At 33.6% G+C, this 19439-nt stretch overlaps 1 protein-coding gene across 1 annotated transcript in view; it reads right to left on the reverse strand.

Moving 5' to 3' along the window:
• Window positions 1-17928, reverse strand: part of LOC126810585 (bifunctional serine/threonine-protein kinase/NEDD4-like E3 ubiquitin-protein ligase) — a 39765-nt gene extending 21837 nt beyond the window's left edge. Inside the window, exons 1-16 of the mRNA XM_050535732.2 lie at window positions 17794-17928; window positions 16632-17156; window positions 14920-15020; window positions 14191-14364; window positions 13430-13494; window positions 13173-13276; window positions 12716-12831; window positions 11845-11948; window positions 10420-10542; window positions 9872-10010; window positions 8817-8945; window positions 7850-7975; window positions 7592-7680; window positions 7284-7304; window positions 2979-3060; window positions 1704-1858 (exon numbers count right to left, since the gene is read on the reverse strand). Coding sequence (XP_050391689.1) covers window positions 1704-1858; window positions 2979-3060; window positions 7284-7304; window positions 7592-7680; window positions 7850-7975; window positions 8817-8945; window positions 9872-10010; window positions 10420-10542; window positions 11845-11948; window positions 12716-12831; window positions 13173-13276; window positions 13430-13494; window positions 14191-14364; window positions 14920-15020; window positions 16632-17109 — 2006 coding nt within the window. The 5' untranslated portion in view covers window positions 17110-17156; window positions 17794-17928. The remainder of the gene's footprint in view (window positions 1-1703; window positions 1859-2978; window positions 3061-7283; window positions 7305-7591; window positions 7681-7849; window positions 7976-8816; window positions 8946-9871; window positions 10011-10419; window positions 10543-11844; window positions 11949-12715; window positions 12832-13172; window positions 13277-13429; window positions 13495-14190; window positions 14365-14919; window positions 15021-16631; window positions 17157-17793) is intronic.
• Window positions 17929-19439: the final 1511 nt, after the last annotated feature.

The following is a 19439-nucleotide window of genomic DNA, read 5'->3' on the forward strand; positions in this document are numbered from 1 at the left end:
AAAAATGAAATGGGGTTTAACATCCTACTGTTGTGCTCCGACAAGACTAATGAAGACGGGCATATGCCATACAGCGTACTATGAGGGAAATTTTGCATGGACAGCGACGCTACAGCCTACTCTTATATCGATTTCCAACTGCCAAGGGTTCTTTTACGTGCACGACAATGTGTACATAGGAACTTGGTTTTTCATCCCATCTAAACAACTATACATAGTCCCTTGCCAGGCCCTCTGTCCTCCACCACTGAAAAGGGGGGAACCATGCCGGAAAATTACGATAACTTTCTCAGCCAACACCGAGACTGAACGTGGGACCTTCAGATTAGTGAGGCAACGTCTTATTACTAAACCAACATGGCTCCCACAAAATTATCATTAAAAGAGATGGTCCACCTATTTCTGTTTTTCAATAAAACTAGAAGCTGCTGTTTAAACATCACTCTAAGGACAAACTAATTTATTTTCTAGTTCTTCAGGGTCTTGATCAATGAATAACCAACTCAATATTTGGAACTAAAAGCTTTTGAGAAGAGCAACTAAGTACTTTTTATTTTGAAATTACAGTACTCTTTTCTTGAAGAAATAGGAGGCAGAATTTTTAGCAGGTGTTCCCAAAGAACCGAAATTCAAATTGGTGTAGCCTTAACTAAAGATCACGCAGGTAGAAAATTCGCTAACATGGTAATTTGGCAACACAAAATAAACCAGTTTGACCAAGTACTAAAAGCATTCCCATTATTAAGCTAGGGAACATCATATAGCCCGTTCAGATGCTTAAGTTGAACTGGTTTAAAAACTCTGGGGATCGTTAAACCAGTTTAACTTAAGCGTCTGAACGCAAATGTGGGGCAAATAAACCAGTTTAAAAACCCCAGCTCACGACCTGTCTTCGAGAAGGCTTTTTATTTTAAACTTGTTCATCTTAGCCGTCTGAACGGGTTTGCTTAATAACCCCGGCTCCAGCTTGCTTCGAGCATGCGCAGTACGCAGTTAGATACATTTCTGTGGAAATATCGGGGTCAGACAGTGCCAATGTTATCAAAAGCGTGCGAGAACCGAATAAAGAATATGAAGCTACCCATGCTGTAGTTAACTCTAACCTCCGACCGAAGAGGTTAGAATAGTTAAACTGGTTTGGCTTATAGTACGTGTGAACGCAACAGGATGCTGTCTTAAAAACCCATGCGATTATGAACTGGTTTAAAAATAAGCTTCTGAACGGGCTAATACTTAAAGATAGTAGTATAGATGATGTCACTAATGTATTGAAAGTAGCTAAGTCTCTAACTCAATATCATCCAAAGTCTTCAACATTGAAAACACAAATTATTTGTCAATTTAAATCAACATTGACGTTGTGATCTTACCGGGAATAGAGTAGCTTCTGATATCCAATATTTAAGACAAAATAATCATTTTACTTTTAGCGCCATATGTAACAAGGGACTCGAACAACTAGACTAGACATATTCCACAAGTCATGTCAAACGGTGACGCCATATTTTTATCTGGAGAGCATGCACAATAAATACTATCGGTGTAGTCTGAAATAACCAGACGCTAGTGTTTGAATTAATATTTTTCTAAAATTTGATCTGACCAGCTGTCATCTTTTGTTTATCTATCTGAAGAGATCAATGAAAAGTCTTGCCAATAATTATTATTACATATGCAATTAAATAGCAGGATACTATACTTACGAAGAAATAGATTTTCCTTTAAGAGCATCAATCAGTTCGGGACGGCATTTACTTTCAGTATTACCATGACCAAGTTGACCCTTTGAACCTTCACCCCAACTGAGTACTTGACCTTCAGTAGTTACAACTATCACATGATCAGGTCCAACAGCCGCCTACAGATCAAACATAAAACTTATAGGCATAGTTATACATATTTCAAATTTTGATAATGATAAATTATATTAAAATAATGGAAAAGTACCCAAATTCCAATGTATATCTATAAACCAATAGTATAAAGAGTCATTAGCAATGTGGACATCTCTGTCATGTGATTTAAAAAAATAATTTTGATTTGACTAAATACTAAATAGTAATGTTGCATCAGGTATGTTCAATTAAGTGAAAAATCTTCCAATCCAACACTGACATATGCACGTCTTAACTCTCAACCTTTTATTGGTTTTCAAAGAGTTAATGAATGGAATGCCTGTGAAAAATATTTTATTCTAAGAAGTCCAGTGCTTGGACTTTTGATAGTAAAATGTAACTCTGGATATTTTCAATATGACATTATTCAATGTAGTTGGAGGTTTATGTCCCCAATATGATGACCACCATCAGCAAAGTCGTCTGTGCTCGTTCCAAAATCATTGACAACAAATCCTGCAGGGCAACTATGTGAACACTGTCTAAATCTTTAAAAGTAAATATGTAAAGAGAAAGTTTTAAAATATTTTGATTAGACCACTACTTATGCCCCAAAACAATTTTCATGGGAACTCTGTTCTGTAATGTATTCACAAAATTTCACAAACTAAAACGTACACGGTTGGAACTCCTTGGTTCGGACGACTCCACGATTTGCGATCAAAAGAATCTGAATTTCTCAATATTCCCAGTGAACTATATCCCACCAAGTGTCATCGACATTTTTATCCTGTATTTTGCTTACAAGCTTAAAATGTCAAAATGTGATGTGAAAGATAACTCAGCAAAATGCATTTGATCGTGTTCTTGCTTATATTCTAATGAATGATCCAACAAAGTTTTTACTACTGAACAATCCCACCAATTTTTTTTTTTTTTTTAAAAATTCAACTTTCTTCAGCTTTCAGAAGTTTGAAAATAAACATGTGAAGAACTTCAAGATATTTGCAAAGAACTCTTACTTATAGAGTGTTCACAAAAAATGGGGATGGACATTGGACCAAATTTTGCAAGGCAAATGACAAAGGTGGCGACAATATAAGTCAACAATATGTCCCTTGAAAAACAACCAAACTCACTTACATTTTTTATCTTGAGTCTTGCTGGTAAATCTGTTATACAAGTTAAAACACCAGTAGATGCCTCTAGATAATACATCACAGATCTATAAGATAGTTAATATTACTTGTACAAACACAGGAAAATCATGAATTTCATAAGATTTTTTTTTATCTAAATTAATGATGTGATCAGTAATTTTGTTAGCTGTAGCCTACTACAAGCAATGCAAGGATCATATGTTCCAGATTTAGCAATGCCAAATGAAATTTTCATATAAAGATCTCAGATCCCAGTGTATTCTTAACCAGCTATTGGAGACATATTCAAGCCACAATCGATCAAAATATGGTTCAAGAAATGACAGAATATTCATATAACATGTAGCAGTTTAAACAGAAATCAGTACTTGTGACTTCTGTATGATCACTTATATACCCAGGTAACAAAACCTAGAAATATCTATGTATTATCTAAATGTTCAATGCTATATATGTATTATCTAAATGTTCAATGCTATATATGTATTATCTTAATGTTCAATGCTATATATGTGGGTAAAAAAAATAAATACAATGCATTATTCTGGCATGACCATAGATGATTCATTTATAACATTATTTAAAGATGAATTATGTAAGATTTAAATAAAGCGTTGGTCGTTCTTGTTAACAATAGATAATGAAAAATTAATATATTGAAAATAGAAGTCCTATTACTTGAAGTTTTGACAAGAAATAACCGATTGTCAAGCTAATAAATATGGTCTCGATTGTCAGTCCTTTTATTGAGTGAAGTTCTTTTTAACGTTGACTGATATGGCATGCATGGTCTTATCCATTCAAAATCTCAGCCTTAGAGAGCTGATTATGGGTTTGTCATGTTAAAGATGGGTTCCCAGAAAAGTATTTATTGGGTGGTTATTTCCAACAAAAGTATGGCAATTTTGGTATATATGGAAAGTAGAGATATCCAATCTTACTAGAAAAATACTGGATTCCCTTAAAAACATTCATGGAGTGTATACAGGACAAAAATGTAAGGGTTCCCCTAATCAACAGCCCGACGATTAGGAACTTCTGCACGCGTTATGTCAAAGGTCACAAGCGAACATTGAGCGCTTGATGTACAAGTTGATAAACTTTATGAAGAGTTAGACGCACAATACTTTCTGAGATAAAAATGACGGAAAAAGACGCGGGTAGTGGATAATCTGAGAATTTAATTAGGATTCGATATTTGTAATAAATAGTAAGCGATTAAAGACAACATCGTCTTATGTATGCAATGAATTCTCCTCTGACTCCCAAGACGTGACGTAAACATGACCTGGTTTGATCAAATTTTAATAGCAGGGCATTCCTTCGCAATTACAATGTTTGAGAAGGATTTGAAGCATAATTATGACAAATTAATTAGTTTGAATATGTTTTTGGTCCATATATACCATTAAATCACCCAGTTTGTATGCGGGAACCCATCTTTAATATGTCTAAATAATAGTTTATATAATAGTAGCAGTCAGAAAAAAAAAAACCCCTGCAGAATTAACTCTTACATAATCCATCTTAAGTCTCAATATACCATAATCATACATGACTTGTTAAATATATTGTTAATATCTCTGCTTTATGTGTCTCAAGATTAATTTATTAGCCATATTTAGCAATTGAAATACCTAATAAACACTATAACATAATATGGAACACAATTACTATTTCAATTAAAGCGATGTTTCATTGATAACATTGAGAGAATCCTTAATGACATGTTGCTTGAATCAAAATAGTTATATTATGTTATTGTTAAGTAAATAATACAAGCTGTTGTTAGTGTTAGCCTGAATTAAATGTAGAACCACCATAGACATCAAGAAATCAGAAGTCATATTAAAATGGAAGACAATATTAGTTGGCAATGCACTGATTTTAGAAACATATGATATCTTTAAAGCTTCCGATCGTCACTTCAATTTTTCAGACAATATCTAATATGTCATGGTTTAATCCATGATAAATGTACTCAAACCTACTTTAATTAAGAAAACAAAACCAAATATCAATTATAGACAATCTCTGTGCTTGGACATTAAGCAACCATCAATTATAGGTGATGCTGGCTTGTTTATATTAATGATGGTCCAATAATCGGTCTTAACATTGGTAATTAGGCGATAAGTGGCCGATCGGTAGAAATATGTATACACTCGGCCATTTTGCCACTCATAGCAATCTGATTAAAACACAGATCCTATTTCGTTTCGTTTTTGATAGTTCAAAATTTTGTTTTGCTTGTCTTTACTACACTAGGATCTGGAAGAGTTGTTATATAACCCACATCCTAGTTGATGTGAGGGATTAGCCAATGAAACGGTCTGTTGCAGCGAGTGCATGGCGTGCATCACACAGAACTGTCGGATCCTACTAGAAACTGTGATTTGTCGCTGAACCAAACTGTTCTCCCGTGTGTCTGAACCGATTGATGGTGTCGACTATTCTAAAACAGAAGCTCCAACCGGACATCTGGCTCGTAATCCGGTTTCACATAGGTGTTTACTGACTGCCTGGTCTGAGCTCCTGCGTCATCCAGAAATTGCTGCTGCAGTGGAGATCGCTGTTGTGAACTGTTTCTGCAATTGATACAACCAGATGTGACAGCCAGGGCAGGTGAGGTCACTTTTGTTTGGCCTGTGGTTGGTCAGTCACTTGTTGAACATCGCTGTCAGTACCTACCCGAAAGGCGAGAGATGGTACTCTGGGGAAATATTCAGCAGTCTAGCTACAGCTGTCTGGGAGTCACCTGCTTGTAGCCGACCGATAGTGTTGTTGTGCTGGTCTTCGTTCAGATGTGGCATCACTTGGCTCGTTGAGTGTTTACATGTACAACTGATTTTGAAACCAAGGACCCCGGAATTTTAAAGGCCTTAGATTTGGGTTACATGCGAAAAGCTTGTGAAGTTGTTAAACTCATGTGTCTTGGTGCAATCAAGCGAAAACAAATTTCGACAAAAAGTATAAAGCTATCTATTTAAAACCTAACTCGTGTTGACAGGCGGGAAGCTATAGCATTTCGTATCATTACTGCATGAACCATTCTGACATCTGTTAGATGTAAATTTAGGGAATTATATCGTAATAAACATTTAATAATTGGTTATCGTCAACATTATTAATTAATCGTAATGCAAATAATTGTGTTCACAAAAGATGGTGTGTATTTTTGACTGCGTAGGAAGTGTGACCTAATTATTCCTTCAATACGTCGCGTTCGTGTTTAATTCCTGAGGTAAAATAGTACTAGGTGTTTCATGACTAAGAATGACATGTATCTACATCGATGAGGCATTTTAATGTGTAATAGTTTTGTATCCACCACTATCGCTAATTGTATCTGTATCGGCCAATATTTTGCGGTCAATATCTGATATTGGTAAAACCGATAGAACTAGTAGCCATATGGGACCATCACTAGTTTATATAATCTGCAGAGGAGGCTGAAATGTTCAATAATCAAATCTTTGTAAATACTGAATGGAATAGAACCAATTTTGGATTTATATCCCTTTTAGAGATTTAACTTGCACAATATTGTATAGTGCAAGGGCAAATGACGATCAGTAGCTTTAGTCATAATAACAATGTCTTTATAAACTAGCGCTCTTACTGCACTCTTTTTTTATTCAATCATTTTTTTTAAAAAATAACAACAAATGCTAAATATCTGGGAGGTTTGCTTAAAATACCAGGCTACTCTGTATTCTATCAATGGAAAACATTTATAACTTTTAATGGCTACTACTAGTGTCAACTGAACTAAGTGAGGATATTCAGAAACAAGGGTTCTTTATCATTCACAAAAACTTAATTCTTTAAATGGTTTTATTACCGGTAAGTTTAAGTTTGAAGTTGTATATACCATATTATGATTTTTTTAAGTGTTTGCCTACACGTGTTAATTAGTAATAATTATGCTTTTCAGAAGACCAGGTAAGTATGATATATAAATGGATAGATATTCTTGGAACAAATTAGGACTCGTACTACTTGCAAAAAAATTAATCCCATTAATTTAATTTAAAAGCAAGTTTTTTTCTATGAACTTTGCATATTTGAAAAATCAAGCATATTATTAGCCCATCTGGCATAAGTCATACTATTGTATAGTCTGTAGCAAAAAAGAAAGAAGATTTTTCTTGCATGCTACTACGATGGAGAGGATTCCAAGATTAAGAAGTGCCAGAAGTGATGGACAAGTGTGTTATTAAATCAACCAAACCATCCAATATTATGTGTACACATATTAAACAATTCCTTTAATCATAACTGTTACCTTTTCTCCATCTTCCTCGGACTAATGTTAGTAAAAAATTATAAAAAGATGTAAATATTTTACAGAGAAAGAAAGTTGGTAGATATAAATTTGTGTATGTCCTACATCTACTAAACTACATAATTATTCAATGAATGAATTGTGTGGTATATCATTAATAAAAGAACAGCAGAATGATGATACTATTTACAATGTTTCAAATCAATACGATATCAAGGATAACAAATAAATTTTCATGTAAAATTGCATGTTTTTAATACTTTTTTCAGCTCATTGTTCAGCTAGACTTATAGATTTCATATAATCACCTTATTTTAATTTTTTTGCTGATATTTTCTGTCGAAGCAGTCAGTTCTTCTTCCGGGTCGGATGCTGGGTCATCAAATTTGGCCAATAACTAGAGAATGAATAAATAAGTTTCTCTCAATTAATGTTGCAATTATACACAACCTTATAAAATCAATTATTATTACCACTTAAAATTATCACTTCAAGACTTTTAAAATCACCTGTTTCTTAACTAAGGGACTTAATTATATTCAAAGATGAAATATAATGGATTTTACCGGAGGATGTCTTTGGTACAAGATTTCTGTAGCATCTGGTCGTTTTTCAGGTTCATTCTGTAACATATCTAAAATTAATCCTCTGAATTCAGCACTGTACCTTTCTTTAACAGGTGCGAATTGACCCTGAAGGAAAAGAGAAACGTTTATGTAATAGATGATGAGTACCAAAATGATCTTCCATAGTTTGGATCTAATCCATCAAGCACTTTAGTAAGAAAACACAGATTTCCAAATCAAGGTGCAACTTGTTTGAATAAATTTGTATAAGCACCAGCCAGGAAATCTATCCGGACTGATATTTCTAATAGACATTCAACTTTCACAATATTACAGCTTGCAATAGATTTTAAAACAATCATTCAAATGATGTTCAAGGACTTTAACTTCAAAGGGCCAATCCCGATAATTTTTTGGAGAATAAAACTGCTTTATTTTGTGTTAAAATCCCTTAAAATCCTCTACCTAAGGGCCGAGCAACTAACTCAATATTTGCGATAGGTTTTCAAACAACTTAAACCCGTCAGTCTTCATTTGGAAATGGAGAACGATGTCCCAAGCTGTATTATGCTGTATCTGGATAAAACCAGACTTTTATTTTATAAAACTAATACGTAAGTGAAATTTACCTTTCGTTATCATTATGGGTCATTTAATGTATACACCTCTAAAGGAACAGGAATCGATTATCAGGTAACCCAACGAAAAGATTGACCCGAAATCATTAAAAGGGTTATATGTCCGGATAAGCATGTTTGACGTTCACATAGAAACGACTCAATATTTTGAGCTGAACATTTGAGACAAGGTAAATACACCATTCCTCTATATTTTGGCGCTTAAATTTCATACGTACTCGGACTTTTAATTTTGAGACTCTGTTCTAATCGGGATAGTCCCTTTAAGGTAAATATTCCATTCACATTCTAAAGTACATTTCTAAAAATGTTATCATTAAAATACCTACCTTCATGATTTTATTAACTAAAGCAGGTAGATTTGTACCTTCAAAGGTTTTCTGTAAACAAGCCATTTCATATAAAATACAACCCAATGCCCAAATATCTGATTTATAACTGTATGGTTTACCTTCACACTGAAATAAAAATAAAATAATAAAAACAGTGAATAGTCTTAATACTACCTTCTACATTTGCATTTTGGGGTGACAAAGAATGCAATTCTGAGGAAAAGTATAGAAGAAAGTCAGAGTGTAATTGATTCCATTCAAAATGATCTGCAATATGGCCTTAATCTTTGCTTTCCCTTATGATGATGTCCAATTTACTTCATTTAACCCTAGTAGTATATCTATTCATCTTTTATAACTTGTGTAGTTTTTAAAGTGTAGTGTTCTCACATTCCAAGCTCCGTGAGGCGTTATTCAAGAAAAGAAGGTGTATCCGTGAATTTCAATTTACTGCATTGACTATTGCCCAGGTTGTTTCCTGATCTGTCCAACCAAAAAAACCTTCTTGTGTTTCAGCAGCAATAAGTTCTATTAATTAATTAAGTTGTTTCACTAATGTTCTGATTGTACATAGTCAGGGCCGGCGGGAGCAATTCTTCATTGAGGCGGGCTAACATCCTAGGACTTTAGGAGAGGGTCCAGGGGACGTCTAGTTAACTAATCGTGTCCCTCGCAACTGGGGGTCTCTCAACTCAGGTATCAGTATAGAGCATGATAGGGTTTTCTCCTGAAAGTCTACCTTCTAAAAGTCTCACTTCTATGTTAAAATTAGACTTCGTTGTATCTAACGGCATAATTACTTGCATGCAATAACCCGGAGAAAAAAGGACTTGCGGCCAAATTACTGGGGGGCGGACTCTGCCGGGCCTGATAGTATATATTTGGTTCCTTCTGTCTGTATCAATATTGTGCTTGAAAATCACAAGAGAATCATTATAGAAACGTAGCTTTGGTAGAGTTGCACAGTTCGCCACTGTTGTCAGTTAACTGGTTTCAATCTCCTGTGACAGGAAGTACGATTGACAGCATTTATACAAACAAATAATACGTACCATTTCAGGGCTGATGTAATAAGGTGTACCTAGAACCGTATGAGCTCCCTGAACGGAAGTCACAATCTTAGATATACCAAAATCACCCACTTTAATAACTCCTTCTTTAGTCAGAAATATATTGTCTGTTTTTAAATCTCTGAAATATATAGTCAAATACTAATAGAAGTTTGCAGAATACAAATATGAAAAGTCTTTAAAAAATTCAACAAAATAAAATGCCCACTCAACACAAACTAGCTCATTTTGGGACTAACACATGGTTCAATTCTACTTCAACAATTCACAAATGCGAGAAGGTGTTTATACCAATGAGAGAAAACCAGAGGACCCGGAAAAAGCCCTTGATGTTGGATAGGTGACCCTTCTCTTTGTCATGTACAAGTGTGGAATCTAAACCACATCAATCACATACCTTATGGTATAAAGTGCACACTTCAAACCATTCTGCCACAAAACATCCTCATGAAACAGAACTTATCTAACTGTGATATTGTTGATGACAAAAGATGTGTAAAATATTTTTACAAATAAAGTTAAATTTGTACCTATGTAATATTTTATGTTCGTGTATATATCTAATAGCTGCTACTATTTGTTGAAACATGACTAATATAACTTTCTCTTCTAAATATGTCTGTTCTTGTTGATATAAAAACTGTTTTAATGTTCTGAAACATAAAATTAAATATTGGCAAAATAAAATTGTATTAAAGCAGGTGATTTGATTCCCTTACAAACTACAATACTGTGAAAGTTGAATTTCTGAAAGGAATATCAGTCACAAAAAAGTTCAATTCCATTTAGTATTTACAAACTTTTGAAAATACTGAAGGAATTGAACCATGCAATGAAAAGATAAATTAAAATTCCACTTCAGATGATAAAAACAAACCAGCACCACCTATAGGTGTTAGAAACCAGTGGTTGTCAGGCAAGATACGCCCATATTTTGCAAGAGATGAATAGAGAACAAGCTAAAAAAAAAAATGTGATTTTTTTAGTACAATCAGGACAATACTCCTAGAAGTCACGGTCCGATAAGCACAAATATCGAAAGGAAGATATTTTGGATCTTTTGGATATAAACATATATTTTAAGATTTATCAAGATCTGATAAAAACTGTGACTTCTAGAGGGTCCACAACCTTGGTATTACATACTTCTACACTTTTTGCATTTAGCGAGCGGCCATTTTGTTGGGCAGTTTTGGTCCTATTTTCCTGAAATATAAACTCAACCACAATTAGGGTTTTTTTTAAATCAGATAAAAATTATGACCTCTAGAGATTCCACAAGCTAAAAAATGTGATTTTTCATACAACCAGAGACCATAATTCAGGTATTTATGGTCCGATATGCTTGAATATCGGAAGGAACCAAGATATTTACGATATATACATACATTTCAAGTTTCATCAAAATTGGTTCAAAATTGTGACTACTAGAGGGTCTACAATTGTGATATTAAATACTTTTACCCTATTTGTGTACAAGGAGCGGCCATTTTGTATGGCAGTTTCAATCAGATTTTTAAGAAATTCATAGGGGTGAAACAGTTTAAATCGGATAAAAAGTTGAGGTCCGATATGTGCGAATATCGATAGGAACCACACATTTCAAGTTTCATCAAAATTGGATGAAAATTGGGACCTCTGCTCTAGAGTGTCCACAAGCTAAAAACATGATTTTGGATACAATCAGGGGCCATAATCCATGAAATTACAATCAGATACATGCCAATTTCGTTATCGTTCGGAGATCGACCTATATTTCAAGTTTCGTCAAAATCGGATAAAAATTGTGATCTGTAGAGTGTCCACAAACAAATTGTGAACTGACAGACAGACAGACGTCCTAACGGACAGGGGCGACGACAATATACGTCCACATGAAAATATGGGCCAATATATACACATTTGCAAAATTGCATTTATTGGTGCTGCAAGATAATTAACGTCAAAAATCTTACCCGCCATCAGCATACTCCATTTCAATCATGAGAACTCCATCTTCCTCAAAACTATCAAAATAACTGATAATATTAGGATGATCTAACATGGCTAAAACATTTACCTGGAAAATAGAGAAATAATGACACTGTCTGTGATAACAATACAATTAAAGATACATTATGTAAAAGATAAAGCTGTCTATTACTTGTCTTTTCCTGGCTTCAATTCTTATATAAATTATTTTTTAAACATTTATTCACATGAGAAATCCCTAACCAACTCTCTAGATCATCGGATAGCTTACATATTAAATGGATTAGAAAAGGACTCACAATTGAGACCTTGTTTATTATCGTAGCAATGGTACTTGACAGTTGAGACTTTCCTGTCTCATAATTTTGCCCAGAATCATTTTTAATTTGACTGAAATTTTCAGTATATTTATTTTTCGTTATCTATTTTTGAACTATTATAGCAAGCACAGCCAGTTATTTATCTAAATTTTTTTAAAATAAAGATCAATCAAATGAAACTTAAACTCATTTTTTCCCCATTTTAACTCTTTTTATCTTATAGTGGATCTGACAACATTTCTTAATGCAGGTGAAAACATTACCAGTGCATAGAAGGGAAAACGATAAGGAGCCTGACAATCTAAGAATTCAATGTGGATTGTGTGACTAAACTGGAGTATTATAATAAACTGATATGTCTTATGCATGGACAACCAATCTTTTCATACAAGATGGAAGTGTTCTTTAACTTTAATTACATATTTAAGGCCCATATGCTTAAAGGAATACCAGATAATGCTTGATATTACTTTACATTGAAAAACAGTCTAATAGTAACTCTAGTACAGCTTTTATACATGTACATATCACTTACTTCATTTAAAGCCAATTGTCTTTCAGCAGCTGTTAAATCATGCATGTTGATTTCTTTCAGAATAACAACAGAATCATCATCTTTTTTCTTATATAATACAGCAGTACCATAAGCTCCTAAAAAAAATTAACATGCATTGAGTCATAATGAAACAAATCATCAATTAAAATAAGATACCATTTTTAAAACATTTTATTTGTTATTATCAATACAAATGATAAGATAATATTTACTCCTAGTTTGATTAAGTTGTTTTAGGGTTTAACGTCCGCTTCCACCAAGGGTGATGTTGCATGCAGGTGGTATTATTTTAATATATTTAGCGCATGCGTATAGGCCTTTCCTAGTATGAGACGAAAAAGGCCACAAAGTCAAGAAGGCACCCCGATATTCAAGGCACATACGCTTACAACAGCGTATCTCGTATTTCATTTAGAAAATCAGTACTTATATTTACCTTTACCAACTGTTCGGATTTTTTCAAATCCTGCCAGAGATTGTTGATGTCTTCCACTCCAAAATCGTAACTTCTCTAATCGAAAATACAATTCTCCAGGTACACTGAAATAGTAAATACCAATACATGTTAATAAATATTACAGTATATTAATCTTGGATCAATGTATAAACATATATACATGTATCAATTCAACTTATACATGTTAAATACAGTATATATTTATCTCAGAATGATTATCAAAATTCATAAAATACCTGGCATTTTTTCCATCTTCCTTTCCATCAAATCCTACAAAATCTTTAGCAAAACCGAAGGCAACCTGAAATAGATCATTAATGAACATACACTTCCATCATTTCCTTTGGTACTCCTCCATACTTATATCAAAACTTATACAACACAGCCGTAAGGGTCTATCAAAAAAGGGGAGTTGGGTGACCCAATGGTTAACATGTGCGAGTTGCATCATAAGGTTAGTCATTGAGTCAAGTGGCTTGGTTTCGATTCCCCGCTTGTACATGACAAGGAGTAGGGTCGTCTGTCCGATCCCATGGGTTTTCTCTAGTTCCTCTGGTTTCCTCCCACTGCTACAGACCCCTAGACGCAAGTAATTAATTGAAATAAAAAAATTGATCCATATGTTAGTCCCGAAATGACCTAGTTTATATCAAAAAATGTTGAATATAAAAAACATTATGTTATTTTATTATCGAATTAGTTTAATGAAATCGGCCTCCAATAATTTTTTTTTTAAATGAAAACATTGTGATCTAATGTCAAGTACAGCTAAATTGATACCTACCGGTACATTCCCAGGAAATATGTGACCAAAAATTCAAGTTGTCTATAAATTTTTAAAAACATTTTGATTTGATTCAATTGACATTCCACTTTTGCTGACCAGCTGATTGTACTGATATTCCAATAACATGAGAAACATGTCTCTCACTCTTAGGGAAACATGGTTTTGGGGTCCAGTATTCTTAAAATATCATCCGAACTTTGTGGCACTTACCCCTGTCAGCGTCTCTAAATCCTGTGATAATGTTTTTATATCAAGTTGTTGATAAGCTGAACACGCTAGAAAATCTACTCTTGTACCATGTTGGGTTTTATCAATACATCTCTCAATCAGAGCACTAAAAAATTCTCTAATATGCTGGTCACTCACTGAATCTTTTGATAATACCTAGAATGCATAGAAGATAGAAATCATATAACAAATATTATGTAAGATTTTGTTTTTACTTGATCAAAAATAATAATCAGTAAATAGTATATAAAGTTGAAATAATAGAGTGTTTAATAGCTGTAACTAACATAAATGATAAAACATGTCATACCAGTAGCCTATATAATTTCTCTTTGCTTTTTAAAATATCTTCTTGGTGTATTTGCCTTTCTTTTGGACAAGTTTTGTAAGACACTGGATGAATCAAGCTACCAAACTTGATCAAACACAATTACAGTTAATTTCCGTTAGGTCTTTTAATAATGAAATATCTCATATGAATTGAAAGTTTGGTATCTCAGCTGTTAATTTATAATTTCATCAATTTCACATCAATTAAACGTCAACATAAAATGATGCCGTCTTTAGAAATAGAAGTTAATATTCTAATCTGTAGTAAACATTTGGTCAAGTTTAATTGGCAAGTGGAATTATCTGAATTATCATTCTGTTAACAACCACAATTTTAATTATCTGGTTTGTTTGGGATTTTGAAAAAAAAAAATACTGCACCCTTTCTTCCTTTGCACATAACTGTATTGCTGTACTATTGCAGGAAAATACAAGAGCCATACTAGTCACTTTCTTATTTCCTAAACACTGGCTTACAAAATCTGAAATGACAAAAGTATCCAACCAGATAATAATATCTTGAAAGTAAATAAGGAAATTTTCACTTTAATGTCAAAGAACAATCTTATAATTGATCTTAATTGACAAAAAATCAACACAGCTGCTTCTCATAGGGGATGCAAACAAACCCAGTGTCTTGCTTTTACTCGGGCAATGGTTTCCTACTTGGGAAACTTACAAAAGGTTATTCTCTTGAAATTTGAATCTCTGTTCATGATGGTTACATCTGATTCTGGAGGAATATGGATTTTTAAAACAGAAGTTATGCAATGATTGTTTAGTTTTAACTTAACTTTACATTGTCTTTTTTAACAAATATTTTAATATTCATAGTTATCCCACATTCATGTTGATAAATTTATTACAATGATTAATTTGTGTTTCATTATTTCAGTAATATAGAAAGAAACACAAAATTTTGTTAATATGATAATTGTGTATTACAATTGATACAATTCATTCTTCTTTGAAAGCTTCAACACAATTTGAATTTTGTGGTAATATAATATAAACCTAACTATATTCCTATCATAACACAGATTTCTACATTTTGTTTTAACATCATTTGTGTATACTTTGGGTCAGAAAGTGGTACCATCTGCTGGCTTTAAAGGTGTCTATGAAGACTTGATTGTAAGTTACCAAAGTTTTAAAAAAAAAACTTTGTCCATTATAAATGTTGGCCAAAGTTGATGGCAATGAAGACCACAGAAAGTGTGACTACTAAGTCTTGCCTTCAGTGACTTTCGTCGCCATAGTGACATATAAAATAAGCATTTGCCATGCAAGATACACCCACATTTTGCAAGAGATGGATAGAGAATGGATAGAGTACATTAATCCGGAATGCTACGGTCCGACATGCATCAATATCGAAAGGAACTGAGATCTTTAGGATATAAACATATATTTTTAATTTTTTTAAAATCGGATAAAAATTGTCACCCCTAGAGAGGGCCCAAAACATCCTTATTACAAACTTTTACACTATTTGCGTACAGGGAGCTGCCATTTTGTCGGCAGTTTCGGTCCGTTTTCGAGCTCAACCGTCATTACGGTATAACAGTGATATATTTGAACATTTTTTAAAATCAAACCTCTACAAGGTCCACAAACTGAAAACGTCGTTTTTTTGTAAAATCAGGGGCTATCATCCAGGAAGTTTTGGTTTGATATACCTTTGGGATACATAGAAAATTGAACAGGAACAGAGACGATTCTAACATTACCGTTCTGGTGGAAAAAGCAAGCTATACAAAGCCCTAACGGTGTTATGTAGCTATAACTTCATGGAATTAACTCTCAGGAGTTTTTAACATAATTTATAGTGTTTATTCATCATTAAGCAATAAAATATGGTAAATAACATGAAAACAAAAATCAAAACTGCAATATATATCGCGGTATTTTCGGTTTTTCTATACTTTTCTGAAAACAGTATTTTTGACGTTTTTTTTTATATCTGTGACAGTTTTTATTTCTGTGGCAGTTTTATATCAATAAAACGAAATATTGCCCAGCTCTTACCGATGGACAGCGGCGATGAAAATATACGTCCATATGAAAATGGGGCATATAAAAAGAATACCAACCCAATATATCTTCCAATGTATGGGCTTCATAATTATATTGCACGTGTATAACATTAGACAATAATGCATGTCTTATGACTGAACTATTCCGAACTTTACTGGAAATAATCAAAAGTCTTGGTGGTCCGTCTGTTTTGACTTTATCCTTTCCTCCATAAACATTACTAACATTGATGGCTTCATCATGATACACAATAAAGGTCTCATCATTGCTATTACATGAATCTTTCCTTCCATTGCCATTGTTACCTTCTTTACATTTGGTAAAAACATAAGTTCCTGATCCTGTATGTGTCTGAGATCTTTTGTGTTGTTTTTTGATCAACTGAGTCCCACCCCCACATCCATTGTTTAGTTCTTTACATTCTGATTGAATATTTAAAACGGACTGGTTTATATGATCTCCATCTTGCATTAAATCATCTTGAATTATGATCTCCCTGTTGTCCTTATCCTTCACGTGTTTTCTTCTATTCATTGCAGAATTACTTCATCTTTATTCTTTAAATGGAGCTTCATTTAATACTAAAATAACAGAACAAAATCAAATTACTGGTATGTAAATTTGGTTATACTACAAATGGCTGTAAGTATAATTCTTCTTGCAGAAAAATGAAATACAGTATGGCACATCTATTAATTAACATTATGACCCTTTTTGACATACATCGGCACAATATTAGACTAGGGCACACCTGTATCTTGATAAAAGATTGCCATCTATGGATAAAGGTCAGAAAACAGTAAAATATGATGATTTGATGTAGGCCTATATGTACACATTAAATCGACTTCTACCCATAAAATACTGTAGGTCTAAATGATGACATCAATGGGGGAAATGGGTTCCAATCGTACCAGTAGCTAAAAACAGACAGATCCTTGTATCGCAACATTTTTAATTCAAATTGGCACCATTCTCATCGCTTGCTCGAGATGACTGCAAAGCAATATAGACTACTAACACTGTACAACAGAGTTATATATATACCGAATAATCATTTGTGATAAACTGTAATTGAGTCTCCGTCAACTCAGTGTGAGTGTACATACAGTATGATACACGTAAAGACTAAACTAAAAAAACAAAAAATAAATAATTACTATAAATTAAACAATGATTGAATGAAAATATCGCAAGCTGACACAGTACTATACTTACAACACACAGTATCAACAGAACGTGGACCTTAGAGTCAGTACTGTAATAGATCAACTTAATTTTTCCTACATAATGTCTGCATCTGTAAGAAATCCCTCAAATACGAAAAATGTAGGAAGTTATTGAAATTAGTCGTCCATGTTGTTTATTTCATTCTAGATTATCCAGACCTCTTATTAAATGGTATAGTTAGTTTAGTGTCTGGATAAAGATGTCACAGCTTCCGGTATTGATGATTGAAGTAAAGACAACTCCTCAGGAATTTCACATAGATCTAGTTTTACCGATTATGAGCATCTTAGAAGAAATAGGTATTTATTAGAGATTTTTCTTTGTATCCCAAGATCATTATTTTATACAGATATGTCCCCTTTCTATTAAGGCATAATGGGCAAGTAACGGTAGGCCTGCTATAAATATTCTAGTGAGATTAAGACACCTTGTCTCACCTTATTAAAGTACCATAACTATGTCTTTTACTTTAACTCAATATATCCAAAGTCTTTGACATTGAAAACACTAATTATTTGTCAATTTAAATCAACATTGATGTTGTGATCTTAACGGGAAAAGATGGGCTTCTGATATCCAATATTTAAGACAAAATAAACATTTCACCATTGGTACACGAATCGTGTACCAGAATACGTTTCAGCGCCATTTATAACTAGGGGCTCGAAGAATGAGGCTAGACATATTCCACAAGTCATGTCAAACAGCCACGCCTTATTCTTATCTGGAGAGCATGCGCAATAAATACTACCAGTGTAGACTGGAATAACCAGACGCTAGGGATTGCCATTTGATTGAGACTTATTGTGTATTTCGCCGAACATAACTGATTTGAAATTAAGAGTAAAAAAGGAAACGATTGAATGTAAATCAGTTTATATACATTCATATTACATTATTATATGCGTTGCAACCCATTTGTGTCATTTTCTAGGTCCCACATAGCTCCTTTAACCATTCTGAGAAGCCTCTTTCACCACGGAATTGTACCAAACTGCTATGCTGCCTACTATATTTTGTTTCACAGGATGTGTGATATTTATTTGACTTTCAATTTCAAGATATGTCTACGGTTAAATTATTAAGAAATGACCCAACCTTGACAGCATCACAAGTTAAATCTCATAGAATGCGCCTAAACGTCCACTAGTCAAACCATGGTTATTTTAGCACTAATACATATGTTTATTTATTTCATTAACTCACACTCGGATGGCATCTTAGTCTTAGTTGTGGGTGAAAAAGACAGAACACCTGTATTTTTAGACAGAAGCACAATCCTAATGTATGACTGAACTCATGAGTATTCAAAACTGTTCATCATTCAGCCATCCAGTCCCCCTACTTACAATTTTATCTGGGTGGTAATCTTTAGGACCCTAAAAACTGTTTTGACAAGATTGCCTGCTCACTGTGAAACCTATATTTACAAATTGTTTGAATTGACTTGATACCCTTTTAACCAGTCACATGTAAACAACCATATATATGTGACAGTCAATGTCTACAATCAGGCAATGTGTACAATGCCCGAAATATACCAGTCAATGTGTACATTGCCGGGTTAGGGTAAGGGTTGGGGTGGGGGTTAGGGTTACAAAGACATTGTACACATTGCCTGATTGTAGACATTG

This window comes from Patella vulgata, chromosome 2, assembly GCF_932274485.2.
Source record: "Patella vulgata chromosome 2, xgPatVulg1.2, whole genome shotgun sequence".
Classification (NCBI taxonomy): Eukaryota; Metazoa; Mollusca; class Gastropoda; family Patellidae; genus Patella; species Patella vulgata.